Below are 23,534 nucleotides of genomic sequence, written 5' to 3'. Positions count from 1 at the left end.
ATTTCCTCTACCAGTTACTGCCCACTTCTATGCTCCCTTACTGAAGTAAACTCATTAAAATGGTCTAAAACTCAGTTTCCAAATGCCTCTCTTCCCATGCTTAAACTCACTCAACTGGTTTTAATCTCATCATTCTACCAAAAAATGTTTGGGAAGATGACCAATCATCCCTACATTACTATATCCAAAGAGGAGTTCTTAGTCCTTACCTTACTTGACCTATCAGCATCATTTGACAGAGCTACTGTTTCTCTCCTCCTATGAAGAATTTCTATACTTGGCTTCCAATACACCATACTCTTGATTTTCCTCATTCATCATGGGCCACTATTCCTTCTCCTCTTCTCAAACCGAATTATTCAGGACTCAGTTCTTTTTCCTCTTCTCTCCTTTATTTACATTCATTCTCTCTCTTGGTAACTTCATCTAGTCTCTTGATTTTAAATACCATTTAATTGTAATACCTCCTTCAATTATATTTTCAGCCCAGACCTCCTAAATTCCAGACTCATATAGTCAACTATTCCCACTTAGACATCTAACAGACATCTCAGACTGAACTCCTGCTCTTGCCCACAAAACCTGCCCCATCAGCAGACTTTATATCTTGTTAATGACAAATCCATTCTTCCAGCTGTTCAAGCTAAAATCCTTGTAGTCATCAATTTCTCTCTTTTGTACCTTACATTCAATCCACCAGAAAATCCTGTTGGCTGTACATTCAAAATCTAACCACTTTTTATCTTCACTTCTGCTACTTTAGTCTGAGCCATGGTCATATCTTGTCTGGGTTACTAGAATGGCCTCCTTACTGGTCTCCCTTGCCACCATATAATCTATTCTCAGTACTAAACCAGGATGATCCTTTTTTTTTTTAAGATTTTATTTGACAGAGAGAGAGACAGCGAGAGAGGGAACACAAGCAGGGGGAGCGGGAGAGGGAGAAGGAGGCTTCCCGCAGAGCAGGGAGCCCGATGTGGGGCTCGATCCCAGGACCCTGGGATCATGACCTGAGCCGAAGGCAGACACTTAACGACTGAGCCACCCAGGCGCCCCCAGAATGATCCTTTAAAAATAAAAGTCAAATCATGTCACTCCTCTGCTTAAAATTCTTCAGTGTATTCCCTTTACATTCAAAGAGAAAGTCAGTCCTTAAAAATGGCTTCAGGGGCATTTCTGATCTGGCCCTCTGTGTGGGAGATTAATAGCCACAAATTCACCCAATCAACTATGCCTTTCTCTTTACAATTTTACTTTATCATTCCTTCCATCAAAAAGTGGAATCTATTTCTCCATCCTGTGAAACTGGGTTTGGTCATGGACTTGGCTTTAGCCAAATGAAACATCAAATGTGACACAGAAGAGACTTGAAATGTGTTTGTATATCAAGGCTTACTCTCTCTCTCTTTTTTTTTTTAAAGATTATTTATTTATTTGAGAGAGAGAGAATGAGAGACAGAGAGCATGAGAGGGAGGAGGGTCAGAGAGAGAAGCAGACTCCCTGCCCAGCAGGGAGCCCGATGCGGGACTCGATCCCGGGACTCCAGGATCATGACCTGAGCCGAAGGCAGTCGCTTAACCAACTGAGCCACCCAAGCGCCCCAAGGCTTACTCTCTCTTGCAGCACTGAGATCTCCAGTAGGCTTTACATTTCAGTTAATGACAACTCCATCCTTAGAGCTGTGCAGGCTAAAACCCTTGTACATGGAGACAGGCTCAACTAACAGCCAGAACCAACTATCAGACATGCAAGGGAGCCCATCTTAGACCATCCACCTCCACCTAAGCCATCCAGCAATGATAGTGACCTCCAGGCAAGACCAGCACAAAATCCAACCATTCTTTAATCCCAGCCCAAATAGCTGACTCACAGAACTGTGAGCAAATAAAATAATTGTTTTAAGTCACTCAATTTTGGAGTGGTTTGTTTTACAGTAACAGACAACTGAGAAACTCTATTACATCTTTGATACCCCAATTCCTACCACTCTGCCCTCCTTTCTTGCTCTAGTCATACCAACCTCTCTTCTATTCTACAATCAGGAACACTCCTGCTTTTTTTCTGGCTGTACCCTCTACTGGGAATGCTCATTTCTCAGACAGTTGTATGGCTAACTTGCTTATTTCTTTTAAGCCCTTCTTCAAATGTCTCTTTTTTAATGAGGCTTACACTTACTATCTTTTTTTAAAAAGCAGTCTACCCCCAGCACTTCCAATCTCACTTACCCACCTTTATTGTTTTTATAGCCATTCTCCTTCTCTAACACACTCCATAGTTTACTTATTAGGTTTATTACGTGTTGTCATCTTCCCCAACTAGAATGTAAGGTTCAGATGTGAGAGGAGTTTTATTTTATCTTTTAAAAGTTCACTGTTTGATATAGTGTTTACAAGGTAAAGTATCTATATATGACCAAGTGATTACACATGTATGTTCTGAACTGCGACTGTAAATTCTGGGCATTTGTATAGAAAACTCAAGCAATGTCAACACTGGTAAGGAATTGTCTGGAATGTCTGCATTACATATGACTTAAACATATAGATGTGTGGTGTTGCAGAACTATTAAGAAAGGAAAAAGGGAATTATTCGTCTTTAGAACTCATCAACATCTGGAGATATTTTAATCTCATTTAAAAAATAGATTTAAGTTCAACATTGTCTGGCTTTCTAAAATTCTCCGTTTTATTACCTTGAGTCAGATACATTTTCCCCTCAAATCTTCCTTCAAAATATTCATTCTGTAGTTTAGAATGAACTCTTAACAAAGCATGTTGCAATCTCAGGTAAGGAGGACATATATGAACCCCAATCTATAGCAGTTTGATGTATCCAGATAGTAATAATAAGAATTACAGATGTGGAGCAAGTACCTCATTTCTGAGTATTTTTTTTTTTTAAAGATTTTATTTATTTATTTGACAGAGACATAGCGAGAGAGGGAACACAAACGGGGAGTGGGAGAGGGAGAAGCAGGCTTCCCGCTGAGCAGGAAGCCCGATGTGGGGCTTGATCCCAGGACCCTGGGATCATGACCTGAGCCGAAGGCAGACGCTTAACGCCTGAGCCATCCAGGCGCCCCCATTTCTGAGTTTTTTTTTTTTTTTTTTACTAAAAATTATTTTACATTTATTTTGGTCAAAGAAATGCAGTTTAAGTATTAATTAGTTCATATATTTCACCTATAAAAATGGCAAAGACAGAAAATATCAATTCAGAGTTAGTAAGTTTGTAGAAAAATAAACACCTGATAAATTGGTATCAAACTTCTTAAAGCAGTTTGACAATATCTGCTAAAATATTATCATTGTGTGTACTTTTAACACAGCAGTTAATTTAATTTCTTTTTTTTAATTTTTTTATTCTTATGTTAATCCCCATACATTACATCATTCATTTCTGAGTATTTTAATCATTGTTTCAATGAGAGTATTTTAGTTCACCAGAGTCAATGAATAGTTTGTTAAGTGAGAGGGAGACATGGGTAGGGAAGCAAGAAAAGTTTCATCTACAATCATTTACTCAGGTACTCAGTATATTTTTAAGCAAATTTTCTCCACTCATGAATTAATACAATCATGGAGAAAATCAATTAAAATGTTAAATTACATTTTATGTTCCCCTCCTCCGTTTCGACTGTCAATAAGGGGGGGAAAGGAGTTAATTTCTGTTTTACTATGTCTCCACCTCCTATCCTTTTAGGGCTCTCCCATGAATTCTTTCTTTCAGACCAACCCATTCAACCTGAGCTAGCATTCGGATTAAAACATAGGTAAGTAAACTGACCTTTTCTAACCCCAGAACAAACAGAGATGTGCCAAGGTTTTAAAATCCAAGATACAGAACAAACAGAAAAAAAGGGTACAGAGCAGAGCCACAAATCTCTTAACGAAGTCAGTACTTAAATTAATGACCATAAGTCATAAGAGAGTAATTTAATATCAAACAAAATAAAAAATCTGGACCTTAAATCCAATGACTCAAGGGCAAATAGTATTAATGTAGATTAGAATCAGAAAAAACTGAAAAATCTGTTTTGCTTTAGCATTATCTCTTAGGAAATATCTATGTATCATGTATAGAACCAATTCAAAAAATCATGGTAAAATCAAGCTATGGGCCAAATTTTCTACTCAAGATTACAGATCAAATGTGAAAATGGTGGTTGTGTTGCATAAAGCTGGATCATCTTCCTATCCAGTTGTATCTCAGAGACCTGTTCTTCTGATCTGGAGACATAAACTTTACCACTGAGATATGTGCACACTGCTTTACAATTCAGAAAACTGCTAAGTCTTTGGGAAAAATACAGTGAAAACAAGTAGCTGAGTGGTAAGAACCTTTGTGTTTGTTTTTTTTTTTTAAAGATTTTATTTATTTACTTGACAGAGACACAGCGAGAGAGGGAACACAGGCAGGGGGAGTGGGAGAGGGAGAAGCAGGCTTCCCGTGGAGCAGGGAGCTGGACGCGGGCTCGATCCCGGGATCGTGACCTGAGCCAAAGGCAGACGCTTAAACATCTGAGCCACCCAGGTGCCCCAAGAACCTTTGTTTTTAATGTGAGAAATATTTCAAATGGCTCTAATCCAAATTCTTATTTGTTATGCATGCCTCGCATCTTTCAAATTTAACCCAAGCTTTTCCTAAGCTGCCAAAGGCAAACTAAACTCTTTTGTTCATTGAAGGAAACACTTATTTTCTGGTAACTTTTTTGCCTGAGAGAGTGAGGATGACATTTACTCTGCACTGAAGCTTGGCCCATCACACCGGAGTCGGAACACTCCAGTATGATCTGAGCATGCCCACACAGTCAAAGAGTGCTCTGTACATTCTGCCCAAATAGCTATGGGCAAAATGAACAACTAGGAAACACATAACATGCTTCTTGATTATTGCAACCTCACACAAGTCAGTCCAAAAATAGCAAATGCCCGTGGCTGAGATCTACTGCTGAAAAATGCTGAGTTTCAGCAGCTCAAAGAATTTCCTGGGTCTATCTTTTTAACCGGCCCCCACTTAAAGCTGTAGAATTATAGGATTAAGGAAGAGATTAAAAAAAAAAAAAAGACAGATACACACACAGATACAACATACGGTTTCCGAGGAAAGTGAGGGTTCCATGCTTGTAAGGGAGAAAGAGGAGGAATATGCCGAATAACCCTCAGGTTTCTCCCAGATTTGAACATGCTGTACTGTGGCATGAGGTCAGCTGAGACTGACTCCAGCCCTGTGAGGCTGAATTCTACCCTGACAAAGCAGTATCACTGTAATATGAAGCAAAAGGATCCAGGGCATGTTGGCAGCTATACAGAGTGGCTGTTCTAGAAAGTAATGGCAATTCCAAAACAAGAGATCTATGCTGTCACATGAGATAATCTTCAGCCCAGTTAAGCAATAAGCACCAAAAATACTTGAAGCCTAAACACAGGCAGCTCAAAATATTAAAAGGTAGGAAAGAACTTTTCTCCTCGAAACTGGAGATAAACAGGAAGTGGGAAATTTGAAAAGCTATTGGTTAATTTGATTTGTATCACTAATAATATATTGATTTTGATCTGAGCTGAGGCACAGTTTCTGGACACTGTGACCTAGGTGAGAAGCCCCAAACCTTCTCTGTAATTTTACAACAGAGCAGGGAAAACGTCCTGAAAATGTATCTTTGGTAATGGATATATGCCAGAACTGAAGATCAGGTAAATAACCTTGGGGCGCTTGGGTGGCTCAGTCGTTAAGCATCTGCCTTCGGCTCAGGTCATGATCCCAGGGTCCTAGGATCGAGCCCCGCACAGAGCCCCCCATCTGGCTCCCTGTTCCCTGATCGGCGGGAGGCCTGCTTCTCCCTTTCCCATGCCCCCTGCTTGTGTTCCCTCTGTCGCTCTGTCAAATAAATAAATAAAATTAAAAGGAAAAAAAAAAGGTAAATAACCTCATTTCTCACACATACCCAAGAAGGCAAAAGTTGCTACAGACCTAATGCACATTACTGTTTCTTTTTAGGTCACCAAAAATCTATACAATTGGTTAGAATGGTTAGAAATTCTTCCCTGAAATAAGGGGAACACTAAAAAAGTCTTATTCAGGAAAAGGATCCAAAACATGGTATTTCTGTCAAGAGAAAATATGAGGAAATGCACATATAATCCTTTAAATTTTGTGGTCTCCCTTACATTATGAAAGTTCTACTCCAGACCAGAAGTGACCCAATTGTTTAATAAATAAAATTTAGCCAGGAAACGGCAGTAAACACAGGACACAGAGACAAAACAAAACAGTATGAAAGCACCACAAGGTAAATTAAGTTTTTCAACAGTTCAGTATTAGCATAGAGTAAATGAAGTTAGAATTTAATTTTTTTAAAGTAGGCTCCATGCCCAACGTGGGGCTTGAACTCACAATCCTGAGATCAAGAGTCACATGCTCTATTGACTGACCCAGCCAGGTACCCCATGAAGTTTAAAATTTCAAGTAAGTTGAAAATTTACCCTATGTCGTACTACCACTTAAAAAAACAGTCTTTCGGGGCGCCTGGGTGGCTCAGTTGTTAAGCGTCTGGCTTTGGCTCGGATCATGATCCCAGAGTCCTGGGATCGAGCCCCGCATCGGGCTCCCTGCTCCGTGGGAAGCCTGATTCTCCCTCATCCACTCCCCCCTGCTTGTGTTCCCTCTCTCGCTGTGTCTCTGTCAAATAAATAAATAAAATCTTAAAAAAAAAAAAAAAGTCTTTCAAAGCTGTTACTTACATGAAAAAGTCCAAACACCAGGTATGTCACGTAATGATCTTGATGATCAGGTCTCCGCCTGCTTTTCCCATTCTCTCTCCTCTGTGTTCCATTCATTGAACTACCCATTACGGCCATTTTACAGGAATAGAAATGCAAAAGTAGGAAGGTTAACAACCTGCTCAGAGTTAAATGGCTGGGATTTAAACCACACTGTACAATTCTCACTCCACACTCTTACCTACTACGTAGTTATGACTACAATAAGAATTCCATTTTTAAGGAATCAGTAGCGATAGAACATGAGCACCCACAATGACATGTTCAGAAAATGAGAGAAAAGTGAGTCACTATAGGTTGGAGAAAAGCTTCAAAGAGGTAGAACTTAAGCTGAGCTGTTCATTCAAATATGTGAGGCACTGTTCTGGAGAAGCATCAAAGAACAAACATATTCTGCCTACATGCTAGCTGGGGAAGAGAGCCAATAAACAAACAAATATATATCCAATGGTGATGAGTGCTACGAGGAAAAATAAAGCAGAATAAAGAGGACAGAGGATGATGGGGCCTCTCTGATAAAATAACATCTGATCAGAGATCTGAATGAAAGCATGCAGATATCTGGGGAAAGGTACCCCAGGGAGAGATACCAAGTTCAAAGGCCTTGAGACACGAATGGATTTGGTGTGCACAAAGAATGCCAAGGAGGATGAGTGACTAAGGGAGGGAAAACAGAAAATGAGGACAGAGAGGCTTGGTGGATGAAAGCAGGGTCGGACTGTGTATGACACCGCAGGCTACTGTAAGGAAGACAATGGGAGGCTTGAGCAGAGTTAGGAAAGCTTTTAGGTTTTAACAAGATCACTCTGAGTAAGGAATAGACAATGCTGGAATTAAGTGAGGGCCAGGGGACAGGAAAATGCTTAGGAGGCTATTACAATAGTCCACGCAAGACAGCTGAGGTCAAATACCTATGACATGTTATCTGACATCCACTGAGGGAGCAAAAAACAGGTATTAACAAATACATAATGGGAGTGGGGTGGGAAGGAAGAAATAAATAAAGGAAAGGCTTTACAAGATACACTACTTTTAATTTTAGAAGTATTAGTTCACCAATACTGGATTTAAAAAGGAGATACACATAGTTTGATTATTTACAGATTTCCAATTTCTTTTTTTTTTTTTTTTTAAGATTTTATTTATTTATTTGACAGAGACAGAGGAACACAAGCAGCGGGAGTGGGAGAGGAGAAGCAGGCTTCCCCCCGAGGAGGGAGCCCGATGCGGGACTCGATCCCAGGACCCCGGGAGCATGACCTGAGCCGAAGGCAGACGCCCAACGACTGAGCCACCCAGGCGCCCCTACAGATTTCCAATTTCTAATCAAGGTTTTTTTGGATCTATACTTATACCCAAACACCTACCAGGTGATCTTATAATTTCTAATACAATTTTTCCATTCATTAAGAATTTTACTTAAAGATATAATGCAACATCTTATTAAGTCTAGGAAACAAAAATATCACCAAATAGGAAAAACTATTACTGGGTAGTTTCAAAAGAGGTTGTTTTTAAATACTGGATATGTAGTTTCCCATATTAATAAATTTTGCTTTAGATCATTTTACAGGGACTTCTGAAAGAATAATTTACTTTGAACATGAATTTTTGTGTTGGTATCTAGACTGTCAAAGGAAATTTTGATTCCTGTTATAGGCTATACAGGGAACAGTGCCCAGAGAGGTCATTATTATCAATTGAAAAGGAATAACTGTATTTTATTTCTGAGTTCTGAGCTTCCTTCTTATGATCCTAACACAAGGCCAACATAAAATACGTTTGAGAGAGCAGTAAGACATTTCTTTGGTGTATGGGGTTCAGTCCACTGCGAAGCAAGGAGACATGAACTAATGTTTTTCAGTTCCTTCTATGAACCATAATAGGAACAGAAGGGAGCATCTGATAAGTTATATAAACCTGTACAGACACAGCACTATATAGCTACAGACTTTAGGCCAAAAATGAATAGGCATTAGTAGGGGGACAGAAGGAATTCATCATTCATACCTCATCAATAGAGGCAATGTGTGACTAACAAAGGGATGAAACTGTTACACCCCTAAATTACTCTCTCCAAAGTCCAAAACAAAATTTTCTAAGAGGAAGGAGGGATCCTGTATTATTAAATAAGTATTACCATGTGTCAGGCCTTGTGTCTGGCATTTAGGGATGAAAAAATGAGTAAGACGAGCAAGTCTTGCTTGCTACTGACATTAGAGATCCTTTGTATTTTCTAGACTACAATATTTCTCAATACTTTGTAAAAACTCACACCCCTCTTCAATACCTTCTCATTCTATATATTCTATATACTCTCCCCAGCCTAGAATCTTAGTTTTGCTTTCTGTAATTTTTAAAAAAGATTTTATTTATTTATTTGTCAGAGAGAGAGAGCACACAAGCAGGGGGGGAGAGTCAGGCAGAGGGAGAAGCAGGTTCCCTGCTGAGCAGGGAGCCGATGTGGGACTTGATCCCAGGACCCTGGGATCATGACCTGAGCCGAAGGCAGCAGCTTAACCAACTGAGCCACCCAGGTGTCCCTGCTTTCTGTAATTTATATGGTGGAAACAAGAATTATACTGACTCTTCTTTTTTCTTTTTCTTTTTTCAAATCTCCATCTCCATCAGAGATCCTGGTCTCTAGAGCCTTCTAGGGATGTTAAGAAGCACTATTCAGGGGCGCCTGGGTGGCTCAGTTGGTTAAGCGACTGCCTTCGGCTCAGGTCATGATCCTGGAGTCCCGGGATCGAGTCCCACATCAGGCTCCCTGCTCGGCAGGGGGGTCTGCTTCTCCCTCTGCCCTCTTCCCTCTCGTGCTCTCTGTCTTTCATTCTCTCTCAAATAAAAATAAATAAAATCTTTAAAAAAAAAAAAAAAAAAGAAGCACTATTCAGATCAAACACCTCATTTGTAGTATGAAAGGTATTGAAGGTATTGAAAGAAGTGAAGGATGCAGTAGTGGCCAGATCAGATCTAGAATCCCTCTCTTCTATTTCTCCATTTAGGTTCTTTCTACTACACCATGCTGCTGTCCTCATACCATCTATTTCCTACTTCATGCATTCATTCCATAGTAATCTGGTTTCTTGTGTTTACCATTGCTTAAAAACAATGGAATAAGGAAACGAGCAAAAAACAAAAACACCCTCAATTTCTGCAATGTACTCATTTTGTAGGCTGTTTCTGGTTTAGTTTTCCTGCATTATATCTTCAATATATAAAACCTCTGTGGAGGCTTTTTTTTAGACAAATTACTTCTTTGGATGCTATCTGACTATATGTTCAAGAAGGTTCCTTTCTGAATGAAATCTTGCCATTTGCAATGACGTGGATGGAACTGGAGAGTGTTATGCTAAGCAAAATAAGTCAATCAGAGAAAGACATGTATCATATGACCTCACTGATATGAGGAATTCTTAATCTCAGGAAACAAACTGAGGGTTGCTGGAGTGGGGGGTGGAAGGGATGGGGTGGCTGGGTGATAGACATTGGGGAGGGTATGTGCTATGGTGAGCACTGTGAATTGTGCAAGACTGTTGAATCACAGATCTGTACCTCTGAAACAAATAATACATTATATGTTAAAAAAAAAGAAGAAGAAGAAGAAGATAGCAGGAGGGGAAGAATGAAGGGGGGGAATCGGAGGGGGAGATGAACCATGAGAGACGATGGACTCTGAAAAACAAACTGAGGGTTCTAGAGGGGAGGGGGGTGGGAGGATGGGTTAGCCTGGTGATGGGTATTAAAGAGGGCACGTTCTGCATGGAGCACTGCGTGTTATATACAAATAATGAACCATGGAACACTACATCAAAAACTAATGATGTAATGTATGGTGATTAACATAATAATAATAAAAAAAGGTTCCTTTCTATCCCCAAAATTAACCCCAAGGTTGTCTGCAGTGCTGTGAGCTCTTTTGTGTTTTTAAAATTGAGATATAATCAATACATATAACATTGTGTTAGTTTTAGGTGTATAACACAATGATCTGATACATGTGTATATTGCAAAATGATTACCACAGTAAGTTTAGTTAACATCCATAACCACGTATGGTTACAAAAATTTTTCCTTTTGCTTTTCTGTCTGGGCTGCCGACATGCCATCAAGACTGAGGAAGACCCGGAAACTTCGGGGCCACGTGAGCCACGGCCATGGCCGCATCGGCAAGCACCGGAAGCACCCAGGAGGCCGGGGTAATGCTGGTGGCATGCATCACCACAGGATCAACTTTGACAAGTATCACCCAGGTTACTTTGGAAAAGTTGGTATGAGACATTACCACTTAAAGAGGAACCAGAGCTTCTGCCCAACTGTCAACCGTGATAAACTGTGGACCTTGGTCAGTGAGCAGACACAGGTAAATGCCGCCAAAACCAAGACTGGAGCTGCTCCTATCATTGATGTGGTGCGATTGGGCTACTACAAAGTTTTGGGAAAGGGAAAACTCCCCAAACAGCCTGTCATCGTGAAGGCCAAATTCTTCAGTAGAAGAGCAGAGGAGAAGATTAAGGGTGTCAGGGGCGCCTGCGTTCTAGGAGCTTGAAGCCACGTTTGGGGGGGTTCATTAAATGCTAACAGGTGTTTTCAAAAAAAAAAAAAATTTTTTTTTCCTCTTGATGAGAACTTTTTTTTTTTTAAGATTTTATTTATTTATTTGAGAGAGAGAGAATGAGAGAGAGAGAGCACATGAGAGGGGGGAGGGTCAGAGGCAGAAGCAGGCTCCCTGCCGAGCAGGGAGCCCGATGCGGGACTCGATCCAGGGACTCCAGGATCATGACCTGAGCCGAAGGCAGTCGCTTAACCAACTGAGCCACCCAGACGCCCCCTCTTGATGAGAACTTTTAAGATCCACTCGCACCGTATTTCATGTAAGTGCTTTTGGAACCCCATTCCCTATACTGAGAGTCAATTAATGATAGAGTTATGGGGGAAAGTAATCGGGTACACAAAGAACAAACTCAAATCTCTGTCAAGATGTGGGTCTACAGGGCACCTGGGTGGCTTAGTCAGTTAAGTGGCTACCTTCAGCTCAGGTCATGATCTTGGGGTCCTGGGATGGAGCCCCATATTAGGCTCCCTGCTCAGCAGGGAGTCTGCTTCTCCCTCTGCCTCTGCCGTTCCCCCCAGCTCATGCTCTCTCTCTCTCTCTCTCAAATAAATAAATAAATAAATAAATAAATAAATAAATAAATAAATAAAATCTTAAAAAAAAAAGATGTGGGTCTATAATCATCGACACTTACAGGAAAACAACACATTTTCAACATGTTTCAAACAATCACAGTTTACATTTTTTTTAAATAACAGGCAATCTTCTTCAATTACTCCCTCTTAGATACTGGAGTCTCTTAATGTTTTTGTTGAAGGAATATGGATAATCTGGAAGGAAAGCTGTTTTAAGGAAACAAAACAAAACAAAAAGCACTCACCATCTGTGAAAGACATTAATTTGGAGGCCCCTTAAGCCAGCACTCCTCGTATTCATGCCCTGTACTTTCCCACACTGACTCTGGGTTTGGTCACAGGACTAACTACAGCAAATGGGGCTTTAGCAAGCATGATGCAGAGACCTGATAAGTGCTTGGAAACTGGAGATTGTTCTTTTGAACACTCCATGGAACCCACTGGCCATGCTGCAAAAAAGCCCAACCAGTCATGCAGAGAGTACTAAGAGTGGAAGAACCAATGTTGTTGGCCAAGAGTCATAGCTAAATTCTGAGTCAATGGCTAATACATATTGCTAGCCTTGTGAGTGAGGCCATTTGGACCTTCTGGGCATCCCAATATCCCAGCCAACACAAAGGAAAGCAGAAGAACCACCTGATCAGTCCACAGAATCATGACATATTAATAAGGTGTCACTTTATGCCATTAAGTTTTAAAAAAATGTTTTAAATTAGCACTGCAAAATTAACTTATTAGACGTGTAGATTTTATGAATTTTTTTTTAAGATTTTATTTATTTGACAGAGAGAGACAGTGAGAGAGGGAACACACACAGGGGGAGTGGGAGAGGGAGAAGCAGGCTTCCCGCTGAGCAGGGAGCCTAATGCGGGGCTCGATCCCAGAAGCCTGGGATCATGACCTGAGCTGAAGGCAGACACTTAACAACTAAGCCACCCAGGCACCCCAGTTCTATGAATTTTAAAACACGCATAGATTCACATAACTATCAGCATAATCAGGATAAAGCACAGTTCCATTGCTCTAAAAGACTCCCTTGTGAAAAATGTTCAACATTACTAATCACTGGGGAAAGCAAATCAAACCCACAGTGAAATGCCACCTCACAACAGTCAGAATGGCTAGTAATGAAAAAGACAAAGAACAAGGGCTGGTGAGGATGTGGAGAAAAGGGAACCTTCATTCAGTCAGCGGGGGAGGGGGGCAGTGTTTAAACTGGTATAACCACTGTGGAAAACAGTATTATAAATAGAATTACGGAGGTGCCTGGGTGGCTCCTTCAGATGAGCGTCTGACTCTTGATTTTGGCTCAGGTGGTGATCTCAGGGCTGTGAGATCAAGCCCTGTGTCAGGCTCTGCGCTCAGTGCAGAGTCCGCTTGTCCCTCTCCCTCTGCTCCTCTGCCCCCATCCCCCAATAAATAAATAAAAATCTTAAAAAAAAAATAGAATTACCATATGATTCAGTAATTCCACTCCTGGGTATTTACCCAAAGAAAACAAAAATACTAATTCAAACAGATAAATGTACACCTATGTTTACTGCAGCATTACTGGCAGTAGCCAACATAGGGAAGCCATCCACATGTTAGTTGATCAATGAATGGATAAAGAAGATATGGTACATAAATACAGTGGAATACTTACCATAAAAAAAGAACAAAATCTTGCCATCTGCAACAAGGATGGACCTAGAGGGAATTTTGCTAAGTGAAATAAATCAAAGACAAATATCATATGATTTCACTTACATGTGGAATGTAAAAAACAAAATGAACAAATAAAAAAAAAATGAACACACTCTTAAAGAGTTCTCTCTTAGAGAACAAACGGGTGGTTGCCAGAGGGGAGGTAGTGGGGGGAAGGGTGAAACAGATTAAGGAGTACAAACTTCCAGTTATAAAATAAACAAGTCATGGAGATGAAAAGTACAGCATAGAAAATTAGTCAATGATACTGTAATAATTGTAGAGTAACAAATGGTGACTGCACTTATCACAGTGAGCAATGAGTAAAGAATAGTTGAATCAATATGCTGTACACCTGAAACTAATACAGTATGTCAATTATACACCATAAATAAATAAATCACTCACTCGCTTGTGTAGTCACACCTAACCCCACCACTAATGCATAATCCATTCTTTTCACCATGATTTTGTCTTTTTTGAGAATGTGACATAAACAGAATCATATAACTTTTGAGATGATTTCTTTTACTTAGCACAATGTCTCTGAGACTCATGCATCCAGGATATTGTATGTATCAATGATTCATTTCTTTTTATGTTGAATAGTAGTGCACTATATGGATATACCACAGTTTATCCATTCACTTGCTGAAGGACATTTGGATGGTTTCTACTTCTTGGCAATTATGAATAGAGCTGCTCTAAACAATGGTACGAAGAATTTTGTGGAAATATAAGTTTTTACTTCTATAGGTTAAAAACCTGGGAATGGATTTGTTGGGTCACATGTTAAGTGTACATTTAACTTAAAAAGAAAATCACCAAACTGTTTTCTAGAATAGTTGTACCATTTTCCTTTCCTATAAACAATGCATTAGGGTTGTTGTCTGCATCCTTGTCAGTATCTGAAATGGTCAGTTTTCATTTGTGCCATTAGACTAGTAGTATCTCATCCTGGTTTTAATTTGCATTTCCCTAATGGTTAATAACGCTAAATATTTTTCATTTATTTATTTACCACCGTACATCCTCTTCGGTAAACAGACTATTTAAGACATTCAAATTCAATCATTTTTCAAATGGGTTGTTTCTTTCCTGGTCAGTTTTGACAGTTTTAAAAATATACTCTGAATATATGGCCTTTGTCAGATAACTGATCTGCAAAATCTTCTCCCAGGCTGTAGCATGCCTTCTCATTCTCTTAATAGTGTTTTTCATCATTAAAAAAAAATTTTTTTTAATTTTGATGAATTCCTTTTTATCATTTTTTTAATGTTATGAATTGTGCTTAAGATGTCATACCTAAAAACATTTTGCTTCATCCCAGGTCAAAGATTTTCTATGTATTCCTCTGAAGGTTTTATGTTTTACATATAGATTTCTGAACTATTTTGTGTTAATTTTTATATCAAGTGTGAGGAGGTTCATATTTTTGCATATGGATGTCAAATTTGTCCAAAATCTTTTTTTTAAAACATTATCCATTTTCCATTGAATTATCTTTGCATTTTTTTTTAAAGATTTTATTTATTTATTTGACAGAGACAGAGATAGCGAGAGCAGGAACACAAGCAGTGGGAGTGGGAGAGGGAGAGCAGGCTTCCCGCAGAGCAGGGAGCCCGATGCGGGACTTGATCCCAGGACCCCGGGATCATGACCTTAGCCGAAGGCAGACGCTTAACAACTAAGCCACCCAGGCGCCCTATCTTTGCATTTTAATGAAAAATGAATTGGAGATATTTATGTGGTTCTATTTTTGGACTTCCTATTCTGTCCTAGCAATCTATATATCTATCCTTTTGCCAATATGATACCATCTTGATTACTGTAGCTTTATAAGTCTTTTTTTTTTTTAAAGATTTTTATTTATTTATTCATAAGAGACAGAGAGAGAGAGAGAGGCAGGCTCCCCGCTAAGCAGGGAGCCCGATGCAGGACAAGATCCCAGGACCCTGGGATCATGACCTGAGCCGAAGGCAGACGCTTAACCATCTGAGCCACCCAGGCACCCTATGATAAGTCTTGAAACTGGGTCAGATAATTCACTCAGCTTTATCCTTCTTTTCCAAAATTGGTTTGGCTATTCTAGTCCCTCTGTCTTTCCATATAAATTCGAGAATAAGCTTGTCTATAATTACAAAAAAAAATCTTGCTAAGATTTTTTACTGGAATTGTATAAATCTATAAAACTACTGGAGAGAAATGACATTTTTAGAATGCTAAGTCTTCCAATCCCTGAATATATCTCTGTATTTTTTTGTATCTTTAATTTCTTTCATTAGTGTTTTACAATTTCAGCATATAGATCCTTCAATATGATTTTTATTCTTATACTTAACTATTTTTCTCTTGCTGCCTTTATAAATAGTAAATCCTTCCCCCCAATTGTTCATTGCAAGTATATAAAAGCTCAACTGTTTTGTGTGGGTTGGCAATGTTATCTTTAGATCTTGCTAAACTCATTTATTAGTTCTAGGAGTTTTTTCTGGATTTCTTGGGATTTTCTATATAGGCAGTCATGTAGCTGTGAGTAGATGCAGTTTTATTTCTTCCTTCTCCATCTATGCCTTTTTTTTCTTTTTCTTGCCTTATTGTATTGGCTAGCACTTCAAGTACAATGTTAAATAGGAGTGGTAAGAGAGCACATCCCTGCCTTCTTCCCAATCTTAAAATGAAAAGATTCAGGCTTACACCAATAAGTATGATGTTGTTGCAGTTTAAAATTTTTTTTGTTAGATGCCTTTTATCAGTTGAAGAAATTTCCTTCTACTCCTAGTTTGTTGAGAGTTTTAAATAATGAATGGTTATTATGTTTTGTCAAATGTTTTTCCTGTATCAACTGATACATGGTTTTATTTAGGTTGTCAATATTGTGAATTATATCACTTGATTTTCAAATACTAAACTAGTATTGCATTCCTGATATAAACTACATTGGGTCATGATATATTATTCTTTATATACATTGCCATGTTCAATTTGTTAGTACATCTGTGTTTATGAGAGATATTGGTCTGTTTTGTTTTCTTGTACAGCTTTTGTCTGGTTTTGATATCAGAGTAATGCTGGCCTCCTAAAATGGAGTCCCTTTCCCTTTTATTTTCTGTAAGAAATCACACAGAGTTGGTATATTTCTGTAAATGTGTGGTAGAATTTGCCAGTGACTCTATGTAATTTCTTTTTCAGAATGTTTTGAACTACAAATTTCATTTCTTTAATAGCTATAGAACTACTCAGGCTATCTTTTCAACTTAGGTGAGTTTTGGTAGTTCACTGTTTGAGAATTTGGTCTCCTCCATTAAGTTGCTAATTTATGTATTTAGAGTTGTTTATAGTGGTCCTTATAATCTTTTTGATGTCTGTGGGTTTATAGTGATATCTCTCTCTCTTTCATTCTGCACATCAGTACTTCATGTCTGCCATCATCATCTTGCTAGAGATTTATCAATTTTATTTAATTTTTATTTTTTTAAAGATTTTATTTGAGAGAGAGAGTGCACGAGCAGGGGAGAGAGGGAGAAGCAGGCTCCCTGCTGAGCAGGGACCCCCCCCCCCCGATGCAGACTGCGACCTGAGCCAAAGGCAGATGCTTAACTGAGTGAGTCACCCAGGCACCCAGAGATTTATCAATTTTAATCCTTTCTACAAACCAGCTTTTGTTTTCACTGTTTTGCTCTACTGTTTGTTTTAAATTTCACTGGTTTCTGCTCTTATTTTTATTATCTCCTTCCTTCTGCTTGCTTTGGGTTTATTATTTTTACACGTCTTCTAGTTTGTTAAGGTTGGTGCTTAGATTTTGATTTGATACCTTTTTTCTTATAGAAGCATTTAATGTTATAAATTACCCTCTACTACATTAGCTGCATCCACCCATTTTTTTAAAAAAAGATTTATTTATTTATTTATTTTAGAGAGAGGGAGAGAGAGCACATGCATGCAGTGGGGAAGGGGAGAGGGAGAGAAAAAACTCAAGCAGACTCTGTGTTCAGTACAAATCTGATGCAGGGTTCGTTCTCACCCCCCTGAGATCACAACCTGAGCCTAAACCAAGAGTAAGACACTTAACCAACTGTGCCACCCAGGCACCCCTCCCCCAAATTTTTGTGATGTATTTTTTATGTTTTCATTTTCTCTCAGCTCAAAATATTTTCCAATTTCCTTTGAGACTTTCTCTTTGACCCATGGATGATTTAGAAGTACGTTGTTTCATATCTAAATGTTTAGATATTTTCCTGTTATCTTTATGTTATTGTTTCCTAGTCTAACTCTCCTATGGTCAGAGAACATACCTTATTTCAATTCTTTTAAATTTATTTCAGGTTAGTTTTATCATACACAATAGGGTCTATTTTGATTGGTATCTGGGCACTTGAAAAAATATGTATTCTGCTATTGTTTAAAGTGTTCTAGACACATCAACAGATCCAGTTGGTGGAAGGTGCTAGTTTGTTTGTTTTTTTTTTTTTTTTAGATTTTATTTATTTATTTGAGAGACAGAGGAAGAGAGAGCGAGCAGGGGGAAGGGGCGGCAAAGAACCAGACTCCCCCTGCTGAGCAGGGAGCCTGATGCAGGGCTCGATCCCAGGACCCTGAGATCATGACCTGAGCTGAAGGCAGATGCTTAATGACTGAGCCACCCAGGCATACCTAGTTCTTCTTTAACTTTGCTGATTTTCTGCCTACTAGGTTCTATAGATCACCTAGAGAGGAGTGCTGAAGCCTCTAACTGTAATTGTGGATTTATCTCCCTTTTCAGTTCTATCCATTTTTTTCTTCCAATATGTACATATACAGTTTTAGGGCTGTTATGTTTTCTTGGTGAACTATTTTTTATCCTTATGTATTATCTTTATTTCTAGTAATTTTCCTTGCTCTGAAGTTTACACTCAAGTTTTTTTTTTTTTTTTTAAGATTTATTTATTTTAGGGGCGCCTGGGGGGCTCAGTTGGTTAAGCGGCTGCCTTCAGCTTGGGTCGTGATCCCAGGATTCTGGGATCAAGCCCCACGTCGGGCTCCTTCCTCAGCAGGGAGCCTGCTTCTCCCTCTCCCTCTGCCTGCTGCTCCCCCTGCTTGTGCTCTCCCTCTATCTCTATCAAATAAATAAATAAAGTCTTTATTTTAAAAAAAGATGTATTTATTTTAGAGACAAAAAGAGAAGAGATAGAGCGAGCGAGCAAGTGCAGGAGCAGGGGGAGGGGAAGGGGGAGAGCGGGAGAGAGAGAGAGAGAATCCACAAGTAGACTTCCTGTCTGAGTGTGGAGCCCAATGCAGGGCTCATCCCAGGACTCAGAGATCACGACCCCAGCTGAAACCAAGAGTCAGCTGCTCAACTGACTGAGCCAACCAAGTGCCCAAAGTATACCTTTTTCTGTCCTTTTTCTTTTCTTTTCTTTTTTAAAGACTTTATTTATTTGACAGAGAGAGCGAGGAAGAGAAGGAACACAAGCAGGGGGAGTGGGAGAGGGAGAAGCAGGCTCCGCGCTGAGCAGGGAGCCTGATGGGAGGGGCTTGATCCCAGGACCCTGGGATCATGACCCAAGCCGAAGGCAGCCACTTAACCAACCACCCAGGCACCCCTATCCTTTTTCTTGTAACTTATGTACATCATTATATTTGAAGTGAATTTTTTTAATAAGCAGGAGGTTATCAGAGATTTTTTGTTTTTTTCCTAAATCCACTCTGGGGGCACCTGGGTGGCTCAGCTGGTTGATCGGTCACCTCTTGGTTTTGGCTCAGGTCATGACTCAGGGTTGTGGGATTGAGCCCTGCCTTCTGGCTCCACACTCAGCACGTAATCTGCTTGAGATTTTCTCTCTCTCCGTCCCCCTCTGCCCCTCTGCCTGCTCAAACTCTCTTTCTAAAATAAATAAATCTTTTTAAAAAATCCACTCTGATAAACTGTCATTTACTTGGCATGTTTACATCATTTACATTTAATGTAAATTACCATTATGTTTGAATTCAGGTCTCTAATTTTATTGCTTTCTGTCTGTCCTGTTTTTCATTCCACTTTTTTTCTCCCTTCCTGCCCTCTTCTGGTTTATGTGAACAGTTCTTAGTATTTCATTTTAATCTACTGTGTTTTTTACTACAATTTGGGGGGTCAGGTTTTGTTTTTTTGTGGTTGCTCTAAGGATCACAATATACATGTGTAACTTTTCACAGACTACTTAAAATCGGTATTTTACCACTTCAAGTGAAAGTACAAACCTTATCATTATTACCATTTTAGATTCTTTTACCCTCTCTCTTCATATATATTATATATTTATATATATTGAAAATCCTGTTATTGATGTTATAATTCTTTGCTTTCTACTGTTAATTGAAGAATTCAAGTATAAATATTACTGAGATATTAACCATTTCTGTTGCTCTTCCTTCATTCTTGAAGTTCCAAATTTCCTTGTCTTTTTTTTTTTTAATGTTTTATTTATTCATGAGAGTCAGAGAGAGAAAGAGAGAGAGAGAGACAGAGGGAGAAGCAGGCTCCCCGCCTAGCAGGGAGCCCGACGCAGGACTCGATCCCAGGACCCTGGGATCATGACCTGAGCCGAAGGCAGACGCCTTAACCATCTGAGCCACCCAGGCGCCCCCAAATTTCCTTCTGTCTTAAGAACTTTCTTTAGCAATTCTTTTACAGCAGGATCTAGTAGCTGCAAATTCTTTTAGTTTTCCTTCCTTTGAAAATGTCCTTATTTTTCCCTCATCCCTGAGGGATACTTTGCTAGACATAAAACCCTAAGTTGATACCCCTGCCACCAGCACTTTAAAATGTAATTCTACTTCTTTCTGTCATCCAAGATTTCTGATGAGAAATATGTAGTTATCTGAATAGTTGTTTCCCTATAAGTACATGATTTTTCTCTGCTTTCAAGATCTTCTCTTGTCTTTAGTTTTGGTACCATGTTAGTTTTAGTTATTATGTGTTCGGGGGTGGGTTTGTCTTTGTCCTTTTTAGGATTTCCTGAATCTATAGGTTTGAATCTTGAATCTATAGGTTTACGTCATTTGCCAAATTTGGGAAGTTTCTAAGCATTATTTCTTCAAATAAATTTTCTGTACCACTCCTTCACCTCTCCTGTTGGAACTCTGATGACATGAACGTTAGACCTCTGTCATGGTCCCACAAGTCCCTAAGTTTCTCTTCACTTTTATTCTCAATAATCCCCCAACCCACTGGATAATTTCTACTTATCTATTTTCATGTTTACTGACTCTTTTCTCTGTCATTTTGATTTTGCTATTGATCCCATCCAGGGATTTTTTTTTTCATTTACTGTATTTTTCAGTTCTAAAATGCCCATTTGATCCTTTACACATCTTTTATTTCTTTGTTGAGACTTTCTATCTTTCTATTCATTTCAAGAATGTTTGCCCTTACTTGCTGGAACATTTTAAGAATTGCTGCTTTACAGTTTTTGTCAGCACTATGTCTGTCTTTTTGGCATTGGCCTCTTTTGACTTTTTCCATGTGAATTGATTTTCCTATTTTTTTCAAATGCCAAGCAATTTTTTATTGTATCCTAGACTGTTTGGATATTATTATAAGATTCTATCTAGGTCATCTTAAAATTCTATGGAGAATACTGATATTTTTCTTTTAGTAGGCAATCAACCCAGTTTTCATCAGGCCATAGTTTCTGACCAGCCTTCTGTGGATTGTGGTTTCAATTCAGTTAAGTTTTTAAAGTCTTTGCAGTGCTATTTGGATCTGTCCCATATGTGTACCACCATGTTGCTAATCTGGTACCTAAGCAGTGGCTAACCCATACTTCATTTTTCAGAGAGCACATATGTTGTTTGGGGTTGAATTTCTACATGTACATGATTAAGCCCAGAAGTTCATAATAAAATTTTATTAAAGAGTTTATTTTTCTAGCTTCTCCCTTTCAAAATCTCCCCAGTATTTTCTGGTTCATGAGGGTTCCCCTTTCCTGTCACATACAGCCAGAAAGCTTGGGCTTTATTTACTTCACTGTCACACAACTTCCACAATGCCTGTGTCTGGAGCCAAGCAACTGAAGGAGAGAAAAAAAGAGGAAATGGGACGTTCTATCTTTTTGGCACTAAGGCTCCATTGGTCAGAGAGAAAGGTTCCCTGCCCCCAGGGCTTTAGTCTCCTGTCAGACCCCAATCTGCTGCCACCACAGAATTTCTTGAGGTTCATGGCACAAGAGAAGAGAGAAAACAAAAAAAGGACAACAAAAGATTTCTGTACTTTCTCTGAGTATTAGAATATCACTTTCTTATTCCCTGCACCTGAACTGATGGTTTCTCTTGGAGTTCTCTCTATTAACATTGATGCCCACTTCTGTGTTTTAGGCTGTGCTGGATTCAGGCCTGAGGATACCAGAATGGGAGAAATCTGAGTTCAACCTTAGTTCTATAGTACTCCAACATCTGCTTTTCTTTCCTAGTCTGCCTATTACAATTTACCTTTCAGAATTCTCAAATAGCTGCTCTATGCCACATTTTCAAAACTGCATTCAGTGGGAGAAAATGGGTGAAGTGTACCTGCTCCATCTTATTCAGAATCAGAATCTTAAGCTACTAAGTTTTGAGAGGGTTTGTTACATAGCAACAGATGATTGGTATACAATCCAACTGAAGAACCAATCATTTAAGTGCAATGCACATGAAATAACACATTCTTTACACATTTTCTCAAGAAAGTCACCAGATAATTATCAGATAGCTGCTACCAATTCAGTAGTGGAATATTCTAGGCTTTCTTAATTTGGTTCCTAAGAAATAGATTCAGTTTCATTATTGGAGTAATCAAAATGATAGCAATGAAAAACTGTGAACACTTGTTACTTAGAAGTGTATTTATTCTGCTGTCAGATGTAATTTGTCAATAAAGGACCTGACATCTCATTCTTTCATGTCCTTGCTGATCATCAGTCAGAAGAACTAAGAGAATCATGGGAGGAAATTGGAATGACAAGGATAAATTTGGAAAGTGAAAACACCTATTAGAAATTCTTTTCCTCAAAGTTATTCTTGTATAGAATTCCTAAAAAGTTCTTTAAACTCTTAAAAACAAACGTATTTTACCAGCAAGCAGCATTTCATTCAGAATAGCCTACTGAACTACATAATCAAGCAATGATATTTCCTGAGGGAAAAATCTGGGATGTCAATCAGCTCCACTGTCTTTTCATAAGCTTTGCCCAACATAAGCAAATTACCAGGAAGACACTAGCAAGCTGTATAGATACCATTTCATACCCACACACAGGCAAAAATTTCAAGAGTCTGTAAAGATGTGGGGTAATGGGAACTTTCAGACACTGTTGATGGGAGTTTAAATTGGTACAGTCATCTGGGTAGCAATTTGGCCATGCCTAGTTAAACATGAATATACTGCACAACCCAATCATTCCATTTCTAGGTATATATACTAGAGAAACCCTCTTGTACATGTGTGCAGAGACACATTTTGAAGAATATTCATTGCAGCACTTGTTCATGAAACAACGAAATAACGGAAACACCCTTTATATCTATTAACAGGAGAATCAATCTAAATTGTGGTATATTCACCCAAAAAAAATACTGTATAACAAAACAAAACTGTATATATCAATGTGAGTAAATTTCAAAAGGATGACACTGAGTGAAAAAAGAAGTTATAGAATCCTGTGTATAAATACATGTATATGCAATAAAATTACATAAACATATGTTCATGAATAATACTAAATTCAGAACAGTAGTTATGTTCAAAGAAAGGGGAATGGATTGAGGAGTGGTACACACAAATTAAACTTTATCTGAAGCAAATACAGCAAAATCAGAAGTTTGAAAAAGCCTGGTAATGGTCCTTGGGTATTTATTATGTTATTCTCTTTATTTCTGTTTGTTTG

The 23,534-nt window shown here is 38.8% G+C and overlaps 2 protein-coding genes across 3 annotated transcripts in view; one reads left to right on the top strand and one right to left on the bottom strand.

Annotated features, from left to right (window-relative positions):
• The window catches only part of TMCC1 (transmembrane and coiled-coil domain family 1), a 251,467-nt gene that overhangs the window by 53,652 nt on the left and 174,281 nt on the right, over window positions 1-23,534 (bottom strand). The gene's annotated exons all lie outside the window — the stretch shown is intronic.
• LOC110584777 (60S ribosomal protein L27a-like) lies at window positions 10,869-11,374 on the top strand. Its single transcript, XM_044921037.1, has one exon. The coding sequence runs from the start codon at window positions 10,886-10,888 to the stop codon at window positions 11,330-11,332; it is 447 nt and encodes a 148-aa protein (XP_044776972.1). The 5' UTR covers window positions 10,869-10,885; the 3' UTR covers window positions 11,333-11,374.

This window comes from Neomonachus schauinslandi, chromosome 1 (genome assembly GCF_002201575.2).
Source record: "Neomonachus schauinslandi chromosome 1, ASM220157v2, whole genome shotgun sequence".
NCBI classification, from domain to species: Eukaryota; Metazoa; Chordata; class Mammalia; order Carnivora; family Phocidae; genus Neomonachus; species Neomonachus schauinslandi.
Note: the sequence above shows the minus strand (reverse complement) of the source record. Positions and strands in the feature narration are given on the sequence as shown.